Below are 13,983 nucleotides of genomic sequence, written 5' to 3'. Positions count from 1 at the left end.
GATGAGGACAACACAAACACCCAGTCATCTCGAGGCAGGTGAAAATCCCTGACCCCGCCGGGAATCGAACCCGGGACCCCGTGCTCGGGCAGAGGGACTGGTGTTGGGTGGGAGAAGCCAAATGGCACATACGGTGTAGCAGGTTCCTAGGTCCCTAGAATTATGCTGGAGGGCATGCTCCGCTACTGGGTATTGGGCATCTCCTAGGCGGACAGTTCGTCTGTGTCCGTCCATGCGCTCAGCCAGTTTAGTTGTTGTCATGCCGATGTAAAAGGCTGTGCAGTGCAGGCATGTCAGTTGATAAATGACATGTGTAGTTTCACACGTGGCCCTGCCTTGAATTGTGTATGTTTTACCAGTAGCGGGGCTGGAGTAGGTGGTTGTGGGGGGATGCATGGGGCAGGTTTTGCAGCGAGGTCGATTACAGGGGTAGGAACTGCTGGGTAGAGAAGGTAGTCTGGGAATATTGCAGGGTTTAACAAGGATGTTACGGAGGTTAGGGGGATGACGAAAGGCAACTCTGGGTGGTGTGGGGAGAATTTTGTCAAGGGATGATCTCATATCAGGGGTCGACTTGAGAAAGTCATATCCCTGGCGGAGTAATTTGTTGATGTTTTCGAGGCCAGGATAATATTGGGTGACAAGGGGGATGCTTCTGTGTAGTCTGGGGGTAGGAACATTGTTGTTGGACGGGGAGGAATGTATTGCTCGGGAAATCTGTTTGTGGACAAGGTCTGCATGATAGTTGCAGGAGAGGAAAGCACTGGTCAGGTTATTGGTATAATTGTTGAGGGATTCGTCACTGGAGCAGATACGTTTGCCACGAATACCTAGGCTGTAGGGAAGGGAGCGTTTGATGTGGAAAGGATGGCAGCTATCAAAGTGAAGGTACTGTTGTTTGTTTGTGGGTTTGATATGGACAGAGGTGTGGATGTGAGCTTCAACAAGATGAAGGTCAACATCCAGGAAGGTGGCTTGGGTTTTGGAGAAGGACCAGGTGAAATTCAGATTCGAAAAGGAGTTGAGGTTATGGAGGAAATTAAGGAGTGTTTCTTCACCATGAGTCCAGACCACAAAGATGTCATCTATAAACCTATACCAGGCCAGGGGAAGCAGCTGTTGGGTCTTCAGGAAAGCCTCCTCCATGCGGCCCATGAAGAGGTTGGCATAGGGCGGAGCCATCCTGGTTCCCATGGCCGTTCCCCTGATGGCCTTCAAAAGTGAAGTAATTATGGGTGAGGATGAAGTTGGTAAGTGTGATAAGGAACGAGGTTTTTGGAAGATCTTCGGGTGCGCGTTGGGAGAAGTAGTGCTCAAGGGCAGAGAGACCATGGGTATGTGGGATGTTTGTGTAAAGGGATGTAGCATCTATGGTGACAAGAAAGGTTTCAGGTGGGAGAGGAGTGGGAATGGATTTGAGGCGTTCTAGGAAGTGGTTTGTGTCTTTGATGTAGGATGGGAGTCTGCGGGTGATAGGTTGGAGGTGCTGGTCTACCAGAGCTGAGATACGTTCGTTTGGGGCTTTGAAGCCTGCTCTCCTCCCCGATGAAGGAACATTTGTTCCAAAAGCTAGGATCATAAATTTTCGGTTCTGTTTTATGTGTATCTATCGGCTGTACTGAGCTGAGGTAAGTATTGGCCAGCCCCTCTATCTCTTTGTTAATATCAATATACTGGCAGCCAATATCAAATTTTACTGCTGGACTTAATACTCCTTAGATTTGTAGATTGTTTGCATATTCTAGCGGTTAATGGTATGTAGTATTTGATTAAATGTTCTTAACTCAAATGAATTACTTTCAGATTAATAATTCGATGGCAGCTACCACCACGCTTTTACACAAGTAATTTATTATATTTTCGCTCAGTTCCTCATCACTAGTATCTATTTGCTATGACATGACTACAATGGAAATCATAGTACTTTACAGAGTTAACTGTACATCCAGCCATTGCTGGAATTGATTTACACACACCTTTAACCACGTTCCAATACAAATAAGAAAATACTGTTACCTCGCAGAGGAAGAACCCCCCCCCCCCCCCCCCCCCAACATCCCGAAATTGCCACCCAGTTCAGATACCACTGATTGCCCCCCCCCCCCTCTCCTCCCTACATCTGGGCCTGCTGCGCATGCGTGAATCTGGCAGCTTGGGTGCGCCAGTAAAATTTTTCCGGGTAGCAGGTGGCTCCTTGCTGCTACTGCTTACACAGCCAACAGCCACATTTCTGTAGCAAGAAGCGGGAGGAAGTACTACTCATACATGACTCAACTACGTATGCGCATGAACCCGCACGTAACTGCTCAAATTAATGTAATGTAAACAGTTGTGACATTACGCTTATCCTAAGTAACTTGTTGTTATGAAGTATGATTACTGTGTTTTTTTTTATATGGTGCTTTTCCTTTGCAATTTAAGTTTTATTTTCGTTTTTTTTTCTCTCATTCATTTTTATTGCTGCAGTATTACTCTGCAGTAGTGGGATACAGTAACATCCTTTGTTAGAGTATCTGTTCTTATCAGTCATAATCGCAAAAATTTAACTGAAAACTAAAACAATGGAAAATTCCTGAAATTCTAACAAATTCCCAGGTTTTTCCCTGGTTTCGACCAGATGAAAAAATTCCCAGGTTTTTCCCGGATCTCCCGGTTTGTACACACCCTGACATCATAGTTGTGACAGCAAACATGACAGTGTACACACTTTTCTAATTGTAAACTCAGGTGTGATGACAATGCAGCCATGTCACAATTTATTTAATTATCAGCTATAATTGGGTAACTAGTTATAGAAAAAAAATCATGAAAACGTTTTTGCTCTAAGATAACAAAAAAGATAAAGTTTAACGATGGAAAAAGTAATACCCACTAAATAATGTATATTCTATTCACCATTGATTTAAATTAGTTTTACATTGATGCAGAAACTAAGTTTCCATTTGAAACAGAATTTGTATAATTCCATTTACCTACAAGGTGCTGTAAATGCACAGCATTATTTTAAGCAATATTTTACAGCTGCTCTTCTCTGGTAACAGTACATCTTTATATTTCATTTGCAAGAGGTGGTTACGACTTGGCACAGCAAGATTCATGTTGCTTTTTGGTATGTGTGAAGAAATATTTGTGTTAATATTCTTTGCTTTAGCTGATTTCTCCTCCTTGATTTTTCTGCTTTTACAAGCAGATCTCATAAAATGCCATATTATGTCAAAGGAGTGGAAGAACTAAGAAATTTTGTGCTTGAATATTTTTCATTTAAATGGAATAAAATACGAGTGCATTAATGTAAACTTTTTTCTGTATCACCAAAAGTTATTTTTAACTCTTACTCCAGGAGATGATAGACTGACTGGAGTAAGAACTCTCAAGGTAATGACTGATCATGTGGAAGAATTATTTGTGTTGAAGTTCCTTAAGTGAAAAAAAAAAACACTGAAACTGTGTAGAATTACTTCTGTATATTCATTAATGCAATGATAATTTATATCATGATAACAAATTCAGTAAAGATGTCATTTTTATACCACTTTATACTCCATTATTCATCACTAGACTGTGATCACCAACAACTCCTAAACAGAGATTTTCCAGTGAGAAAAATTAATGTATATAAGCAGATGGATGTATCTGAGTAATTGCTGAAAAAATCATTTACTTGAAAAAAATTACACCTTTTCTATTGTAATAAGATATGTTTTGTATGGTTTAATTTAAATTTTGTCATAATTTTAGGTATAGTGAACTGCTGGTACTGGTGGTACTGGTACTGGTGACAGCTGGATTTCACCTATTGTTCATAAGAAGTGAGTGATGGATTGGGATTGCAACACTTTAGATACCTCAACATTTTGAAGAATTGTGTGCAATGACAATTCTTCTTTTGGTCGACTTTTTTTCTTTATTGATCTTCCTGTTGGAAAAAGTGTAGCTCACAATGGTTTATGTACATAATGTGTGATCATTGGGAAAATGTATTAAACAGTGTAACATTTTACAAAGTTAAACTAACAATACCACACTAATTTACAGAATAGTCACCACACAGCCTTAACTATTCATGAGAGATTGGACCTGCCAAGATTTGATTCAAATGGAAGGATGGTCAAAACAAACACTTTTCACATTACTTCTAAATGTGAAGGTGTATGTGTTTCCAGCATGTGTAGAAGTCTTAAGGTAATTGCATAAAACAATGGAATATCGAGGATGCAATAACAGCCATATGGAAAGGATAGATTTCTACTCACTAAATAGAGGAGGATTTGGTTGACAGACAGGTACAGTGAAAAAGACTGCTAGATATTATTCAGCTGTCAGATTAAGTCCTCCGTTAGACATACAATGAAACTCTCACATGGTGTAAATATTTTAGGAGTAAAGGAGACCACTCACTGCACCGAATAACAGAAGCATTGAGTAATGTACAGCCTTACACAAAAGAGAACGAAAACTTGCTAGTTTTTGGAAGAAATCCTTTGATGAGCTGCAAGTACAAATACATAGACACACACACATACACATATTATGCATGCAGAGGTACTCCTGTGCCCTTACACCGTACCAGTTAGACACACACTGCAGGGTCTGCACTTTGGCAGACAGACTAGGTTGGGGTGGGGGTTGCGTTGGCTGGAACGGGTATACAGAGAAAGAGGTGAGAAGCAGGAAGAGGAGTTGAGGATAATCTCTCAAAGGGAGGCAACAGGTGTGCTGGCCAGGAATGTGGTATGGATGGGTGGCAAATGCATGGGAGTAAGTTGATCCCTAACAGTTACAGTAGACTGGGTGCAGCAGCTTCACCTGCCTACTTCAGCCAATAACACTGTATGATTCTGTGCAATGCCTTAGTGTTGCTGGAGTTCTATGTGGGCGGCCCTTGTTTCAAGTCAGTGTTTTGCTGCATACCAGTACCATTTCAGAAGTTTACAAGTGTGTATTCCACAAATTCCATCAGTGAGTTTCTTGTTTATTGTGATAATGGCTTCTTGCAGCACAGGAAAGGCAAAGTTTGGAAAAGGTGTTGTGCTGAAAGAACAAGCATACAAATTCATTTTCAGATTATGTGATTACTTAGCTAGGGAAAGGGACATTGGTGTACCAGTGATACCAATCAGTAATGTGATCAACAGTCACAGATGCTTTGAGGATCTATATTGTGACAAAGAGGAGACTTTACCTTTGGTAAAGGTGTTAGGCTGGATAGACAAGAACAAAAATTTGTATTATGATTATCTGATTACTTTGAGAGGGAAAGGGACAATGGCGGATCATTTATACCAGTCAATAATGCAATCAAAAGAGTCACCAAAGCTTTGAGAATATCTACTGTGCTAGTGAGGAAATTGATGAAGGAAAAGGAGAGTGTTAATTCAGCTGGAACCTCTGCACTTGTAACAACAAGAAAGACAAGGAAGAAACTGCGCCATGTGAGAAATATTGACAACTTTGATGAAAATGCAACTAGGCAGAATATGTATTCATATTGCAGCAGGAAAGAGCACCCTACACTTTTTCTGCATTAAGTGACAGTATATTCTTCCTCAGCACTGTAAAAGTCATCAATCCTTTGAATGTTTATGGTTTTATATACCGACGTAGAATTTCCCGGCACTTAAGAAAATGAAACTCAGGGGGAAAAACACGTTTTGAAAGACCTTTGATGTGCAGCAACATGTACGCTGTATATTTTCATATTATGAAGGTATAAATTTGAATTCCACCAAACAACGCATGTCACTTTCCGAAGCATTGAAATCAAGATTGCGATGTACTTTTGTAAGTGTTGTAACTCATTCACATGATCTCGGCAGCTGATAACAGCAATAGGACACGTGACGCAGTCAGCCAATAGCAAAATCACTCTTAAGTAGCGCGAAAATGGTAAACAAATAAGAAAAGGTAATGGCTTAAATTAATACACATAGCATTCACATATAATATTGGTCTCGAAGATTAATAAGTTGGAAGAGAGACTAAGCTTCCACGTATAATGTTGATCTTTTTTGCGCATGTTAGACTTTAAGATACATCACACAAATGTGCCAGTAAAATTTTTAATACTGACGCAAATGTCTCATCTTCTGGGCTCGAAATTCTATTAAATGGTCGTCCTCAAACAGTTCATTTCTAAATGAGAGCCAAATGCTTTGTGATTTAAGAAATTCATCGTACATAGTTCATCTTGCATGAAAGGAAATCTTCTTTGAATGAAACGCTTTTCAAACCACCATTTGCAATATTTTCCCGCAACCTGTTAGAAATAGGTTCGTTTCAGCAATTGCAAGAAAGCGTCAGATAACTGGCGTCACCGCGCTTGTGCAGGAAGCCCGTATGTTCGTACGTGTAAAACATTAGAAGGTCTTACATTATTTCGTAAAAGAAACAGGACATCAAAGGATACTTCAAGATCATTGGGATTTCGCGAACCATACTAAAATGCACAATTCGGCTTAAAATGCACATCCATATGTAAATTTTCTAGGAATACTGGTAATGTTTGGTTCTTTATTACAGCATAATGCCATACGTGCACTTGAAATGCAGCGAACAGTCGAAACTAGCCAACAGTGTGAAATTAAACATTTTGTTTCAAATAAATTGACTGCGTCAGTAGAAAGGATTAATAAAAGCCAAATCTCTTTAGCAAACCGGCAAAAATAACTTCATTGTTCTGTAAGGCGATTAATGCTTTACTGTCAAAGGTGGAAATAAAATCTAAAACTATTAATATATATTATAGCCTGCCGTAATTATGCGAACATATTTTAATTCATTTGATAGCTCCCGGCCACAAAAATCAGTTTTGTTATCATTTAACGTGAGAGCAATAAATGAAGAGGAAACAACAAAATCACTGAACATAAACACAGGTCACGTGGAGACGACCCACCTCAACTCTGACTGCTCTGTGCATCACTCCCGGACCTATGATATTTCCAAACAGGGGTGCCCAGCCACACTTCCATAACCAGAACGCGGGAAAAGGTACTACTCATATGCAACTCAACTGCGCATGCACAAGAGTCCGCCTGCAACTGCTCAAATGAATCTAATTTAAACAGTTGTCACGTCACACTCATCGGAGGCATTGTTGTTATAAAGCATTGCATAGTGTTCCTAAAGCCTTTGACACATTTTACTGTTGGCAGACGCTTGTATGAGCACTGTTTTGTTGTTGTATATGGCACATTTCCTTTGCAACTTAAGTTTTTTTTCTGTTCATGTTTTGTTGCTGCAGTATCATTCTGCAGTAGTGGGATACAATAATATCCTTTGTTAGAGTAATTGTTCTTACCAATCAAAATCACAAAAATTTAACTGAAAATTAAAACAATGAAAAATTCCTGGAATTCTAAACAATTCCCGGGTTTTTCCCGGTTTTCAATTCCTGGAATTCTAAACAATTCCCGGGTTTTTCCCGGTTTTCTCCCAGATGAAAAAATTCCCGGGTTTTTCCCGGATCTCCCGGTTGTCCCGAGTCGTATACACCCTGTAAGTGGAAAAGTTTCTCAGGCAGGAAGGTATTAGTGGAACACTGACACTGTGGGTTGGAGATATTTCTTCTTGAGAACAGTGAATCCAGAGAACATAATACTGATTGATGAAATGTTGGTGAACTGTATTATGGACTAACAATACATGTCACAGAACAATGATTGGGCCCACAAGGAAGGGTGGACATCTTACTCTGTGGCTCTATTAATGGTTTTGTGTCTGGTTCTATGTTACTTTTTCAATTAAAAAATGTAGATCACTATGAAGAAATGAATGATGCAATGTTTCAAGACTAGTTTGTTTCTCACTTGCTACTAAATGTCATTTCAGATAGTGTTTTTGTATCTGACAATACACCATAATAGTTCCTGGCAATAAGAGATTGGAAGTGGCTCAAGGATTTCTTGTATTTGTCATATACAAACTCATCTGCAACATTGTGATCCCTCAAATGCCTTTTAATCATGCTAATACTGTGGCAGTTACACTATGTGATCAAAAGCATCTAGAAACTATCAAAAACATATGTTTTTCATATTAGGTGCATTGCGCTGCCACCTACTGCCAGGTACTCTATATCAGCGACCTCAGGAGTCATAAGACATTGCAAGAGAGCAGAATGGGGCACTCCAAAGAACTCACGGACTTTACACATGGTCAGGTGATTGGGTGTTACTTGTGTCATATGCTTGTACGCGAGAGTTCCACGCTCCTAAACATCCCTAGGTCCACTGTTTCCAATGTGATAGTGAAATGGAAAAGTGGAGGGGCATGTACAGCACAAAAGCGTACAGGCTGACCTCATCTGTTGAGTGACAGTTGAAGAAGGTCGTAATGTGTAATAGGCAGACCTCTATCCACACCATCGCACAGGAATTCCAAACTGCATCAGGATCCACTGCAAGTATTACGACAGCTAGGCAGGAGGTAAGAAAAGTTGGATCTCATGGTTGAGCGGCTGCTCATAAGCTACACATCACGCCGGTAAATGCCAAACAATGCCTCGCTTGGTGTAAGGAGAACAAACATTGGAAGACTGAACTGTGGTAAAACATTGTGTGGAGTGACAAATCATGATACACATTGTGGCAATCCGATGGCAGGGTGTGGGTATGGCGAATGCCAGGTGAACGTCATCTGCCACCGTTTGTAATGCCAACAGTAAAATTCTGAGGTGGTGGTGTTATGGCGTGGTCGTGTTTTTCATAGAGGGGGCTTAAAACCCTTCTTGTTTTGCATGGCACTATCACAGCACAGGCCTACACTGATATTTTAAGCATCTTCTTGCTTCCCACTGTTGAAGAGCAATTCGGGGATGGCGATTAAATCTTTCAACATGATCGAGCACCTGTTCATAATGCATGGCCTGTGGTGGAGTAGTTACACGACAATAACTTATCTCTAATGGACTGGTCTACACAGAGTCCTGACCTGAATCCTATAGAACACCTTTGGGATGTTTTGGAACACTGACTTCAGGCCAAGCCTCACCGACCAATATCGATACCTCTCCTCAGTGCAGCATTCCATGAAGAATGGGCTGCCATTCCCCAAGAAACCTTCCAGCACCTGACTGAACATATGCCTGCAAGAGTGGAAGCTGTCATGAAGGCTAAGGATGGGCCAGCGCCATACTGAATTCCAGCATTACCGATTGAGGGCACCATGAACTTGTAAGTCATTTTCAGCCAAGTGCCCAGATACTTTTGTTCACATAGTGTAGATTGTAATTACAAGCAGCATGCCAATGACAATGTGGTTGTTGTTTGAGCCAACAAGTTAATAGCATATCTGCTCTCAGCTGATTTATTTGTATGAATCAAATTTTCGATAAAAGTTGTCACAGGGAAAACGTCAATGTCACAGCCACCCAATAAATAACACTTCAACGTGAAACTTTGTGGCAGTGTTTTGAGTCTGTCTATTATGGTAATGTGCAATATGAATAACAATAACAAAGCACACAAGAATTGCAACCACACACCATCAGCTGTGTCGAGTGCCAAAGTTTTCGGCTGGCAACAGGGCTCATAGCTCTCGAGGATCATCTTACAGTGACTAGACTATAGGCATGTGATACACAGGTACCAGAGCTGGTGAGGTGCAGTGCAAGATGAAGATGAAGGTGAAGATAAAGTGGAGGCATGGACTGGGTGGGGATGACTGGAGAAAAGAAAGGGAAATTGATGGGTAGAGGGTGTGGTGGCAGTGGGTCAGCAAAGATTGATGTCAGGAGGATTATGAGGGTGAAGGATGTGTGGCAAGGATAACTCCCATTGACACAGTTCAGAATAACTGGTACTGGAGGGAAGGATCCAGCTGGCATTAGTTGTGAAGTAGCCACTGAACTTGAATGTGTAGTTCCACTGGGTGGTGACCTTTGTTCTTGGTCACAGTTGGGCAGTGGACATTCATTCTGGTGGCCAATTGGTAGGTTGTCACAAAAAGCTGTGGTGTGATTGCAGCAGCGATGGTGTATACCAACAGGATTCTACCTTCCAACATCAGATTATCTGAACTACTTAGAGTGGAGTGGCACTTGCAAAACATCCTCTGCTACTGCAATTCTTTCAGCATCAATCTCTGCTAAATCACTGTCACCACACCCTCTACCCAACAGTTTCCCCTTCCTCTATCATGTCACTCATCCCAAATCCGCATCATTGTCATCGTGCGCCATTACTCACTGGCTCTGGTACCCATATATCACTTGCATAGCCATACACTTGCCACCCCTCACACCCACATACCTAGCCAGCAGACCTGTTGCCTCTCTCTGAGACACTAGTTACTCATCCCCAACCCCTTTTCCTGTCTCCTGCCTCTTTCTCCCTCTACCCACCCTACCCAACACAACCAATACCCTACCTTAGACCACCTGCCAAACTGCCTTTTCGGCTTTGTATACCTAGCACACACAATGTAAGGACACAAAGGTCTGTGTGTATGTGTTTACATTTGAATTCTAGCATTCCAAAGGATCTTGCTCTCTTATACATCAACTAACTCTAACTCAATTACTCATGAAAATGTCTTTCTTCATTATTTTAAATAATACTTGAGAGTGTGTCATCAATACCATTAAAACTGTACCTTTCCTTCGTAGGGGGTGACAGTACAGTGGTAACAGCAACTCTATAATGTCTTCTGACGATACTTAAGAATTGTCTGTCGTAACAGACTTTGCTTTAGCTGGAATGTTTCTTTTAATGCCTTTCCTGTTGGGTAAAATACATCTTACATTATCAGCATATTGCTAATGAATACTGCATTTTTATAACCAGATTTACCATTATTGTGACACATTGCTTTTTCCTCAATATTCTTTGGTTAAAAAATTTGCTCTACTTTGTCAAATTTCCTATTCTTAAATGATCCGATTCTTTGAATCTAATAATACAATGGAAATTTACATCAAGCTTACAAATTTAGGAAAGATAAGTGTATTTTTATTTGTTAAATGGTGCGAACAATTCTGAGGCAGAAGAGGCCAATAAACCCAATCCTCGAAGACGATGATGGTGGTGGTGGTGGTGGAGTTCCACTGATTATGATGAGGATAAAGGAGCTTCACTGCAAGTGAAGAAGCTATAATATGGTTACAAAATATAAAGACAGAGGGTCTGATGCCCAAGGGCAAGGGTGAGACTCTACATCATATTACAATAAAGAGACAGCCAACTACACATGGCCTACTGACAGGGAAATGTACTACTAATCAGAAATTTCTGACAGTCCACAAACAACACATGGACTTATTAAGTTAGAGAAAGTTTCACAGCTTCAGTTAGTAGGGACTGGACAATAAGGTGGCAAAGAAACTCCCAGAATTTTGTTGGTTTCGAATTTAAAAGATCCCTGAACAAAAGGTTGCTAATGAATGAAATAAAGGCAAAGATGTTAAATGGATATACCACAGCAGTTCTTAATTAAGAGGTGTGAAGATATAGACATTAACATATTGCAGATACAGCCACAGTGAATTAATATTCTCCAAAACACAGCACTACCATTTCAATATACTGTTGCATACACTCTTTGGAAGCTGACAATCACAAAGCTGTGGCTTTATGAGATTCGGTCATTTTGATATAATACACCTTTTAAGCACCTTCTTATGACAGAGAACAAAATGAAGTTGGGGAGGGTGACTTAGGAACTGTAGTCTGATTGAGGGAATGATGATGACATTTCTTTGACCAAAGCCTCTTTCAAAATTAGCAACATGGGACTGAGTGCTCTGTCAGTATTTATGTTTTCTCTTCAGATATAGTGAACTCTAATCCTCTTAGACTACTCTTCATCAAGCATGCACAAACTCCTTGTATCCCATCTTTTGTGTCTAAGAAGATAGCCATCATTGAGTTCATCCTGTTTTATTTGATCAAGGGTAGATGTTTTAGTACTACTTAGCACACTGACCTTCAGCTTCCAGGTACTACTTGAAAATACAAGCATTCCTACAGGTAACCACAAATTGTCACATGTATTTCCTCTGCTTGTCTGCCCAAAACTTTGACTCTGACTTAAGGCACACTTCCCACTTTCACTAAATGCTGGTCACAATAGAATGCACAGTGGATTTACCTACAGTTAAGACATAACAAGTTATTGCAGTTTAGCCAGTTTCATCAATTTAGTTAATACGGCATGCTCCTCTTTTTTTCCTCTTCAAAATCTATCAAACATGCTTTCTGGGCTTGGATTCCTGCTTGTAAGAAGAATGGATCACATCAAAAAGACAGGAAGCACATTTTTTCCGCTTTTATGCTATTAATTGATGGTACAAAGCTGCACAATGATTTTCTGTGCTTTGCCTCTCAGCACAAGTACTAAACGATTTTTTAGTTCCTGTGACATTCTCTGCAGCCAATTCTGCCATAGCATTTCCCTGTGGCATGGAAGAAACTCAACTCTATTTTCACAAGAATTGAATATGTACACGTTAAACATGGGATAAGTGCTGCCAAAGTCACATTTTGTGAAGAGTATCGTCAAACAAAAGTGTCAATTGCATTTTAATTGTAACTACATGATTAGAACAGTACAGACTTCATCTTTTAAGAATACCAGAGCTTATGATGTTCCTACATATACTTCTCACTTTCTCAGGTGTAAATATGAGTCATAACACAGGCTAAGAACACTATTGGCCTTTTCTGGGAATACCACTTAATACCATTAATATGAGCAAATTTATTTCAGTTACTAGTTTCAGTGAAGGTTGGAACAAACAAGTTTGGTTAGGAAAATGGATAGCTTCTTCAATGGCATTGGATACAGGCCATATAACATACAATCATATACAGAAAAACAGCCTGTGATTACTAGCACCCTGTATGGTCTTACTATGTGTTCTATGGGCATGACAAATGTTTGGACACGACTGCTTACGTTACCCCCTAATGATATTGAAGAAGTGCCTACTGTAACATATTATTTCTGCTGACATCTTTCATTCACTACTTTTCTAGTACATTACAAATAATAATAATAAAATGTAAGTAATATTTGGCACTTGTTAACTGGTGGAGGTAAGTCTTTACCTTCTGTCCACTGGAGATGAAGGACAGCTCGGAATACCAAAGCTCATGTTGCCTTCTGATGTTAGTAAAGGCATATCACTGATAATGCTCTTTGGTAATGTTTGCCTCTTTCCTTTGCTCCTCTTTCTGTTTGAAAAGTTTATCATTAAGTTATTTATTAATTCCATATTTTTGTCAATATACTTGATAAATCAGATTTTGTCAAATACTCTAAAATGATACAATGTAACAATATTAGAGAAGGAAAGTTGCTACTCACCGTATAGCGGAGATGCTGAGTCGTGATAGCCACAACAAAAAGATTCACACACTGTCGTTTCAGTTATCTGAGACTGCAGACTTGTGTGCAAGGTGTGTTTGTGTGAGTGTGTGTGTGAATGTGTGTCTATTGCTGACAAAGGCCTTAATGGCCGAAAGCTATAACTGTGTGACTCTTTTTATTGTGCCTATCGCAACTCAGCATCTCCGCTATATGGTGAGTAGCAACTTTCCTTCTCCAATAGTGTTACATTCCATCCTGGATTTTCCATTGTCTGGTTCTAAAATGATATGAATATATACTCTGAAACTAAGAATGAAATGTTACTTTACAAATTCATCAATTTTAGCTACAAGATGCTTTCAGTCCCTAACAATAAGACAGTATTTGTAATTACCTGAGTTCAACAGAGGCATGATTCTACAAAACACAATTAACATAAATATCTAAATTTATGAAAATCAATTTTCAAGTACAAGTAGTTGCATAAATATATAAATAATTAATATGTAGAAAAAAAGGATGAACAAATCCTTTGTGTTAAAAATTACATACTGACTTTTTAATAAAAGAAAGTACAACAACCAAGATAGTGCTAAACAAAATTTATATTGTGAGGAGATGTGTATTGCTCATTAATTAAAATACGAGATACACAACATGCCAATTAAACTTGCT

At 39.7% G+C, this 13,983-nt stretch overlaps 1 protein-coding gene across 1 annotated transcript in view; it reads right to left on the bottom strand.

Annotated features, from left to right (window-relative positions):
- Positions 1–12,265: 12,265 nt before the first annotated feature.
- The window catches only part of LOC126185359 (craniofacial development protein 2-like), a 33,944-nt gene continuing 32,226 nt past the window's right edge, over positions 12,266–13,983 (bottom strand). The window contains exon 2 of the mRNA XM_049928127.1: positions 12,266–12,391. Coding sequence (XP_049784084.1) covers positions 12,266–12,391 — 126 coding nt within the window. The remainder of the gene's footprint in view (positions 12,392–13,983) is intronic.

Source organism: Schistocerca cancellata, chromosome 1, assembly GCF_023864275.1.
Source record: "Schistocerca cancellata isolate TAMUIC-IGC-003103 chromosome 1, iqSchCanc2.1, whole genome shotgun sequence".
Taxonomy (NCBI): domain Eukaryota; kingdom Metazoa; phylum Arthropoda; class Insecta; order Orthoptera; family Acrididae; genus Schistocerca; species Schistocerca cancellata.
The sequence above is the reverse complement of the archived record's forward strand: the minus strand, read 5'-3'. Positions and strand labels throughout refer to the sequence as shown.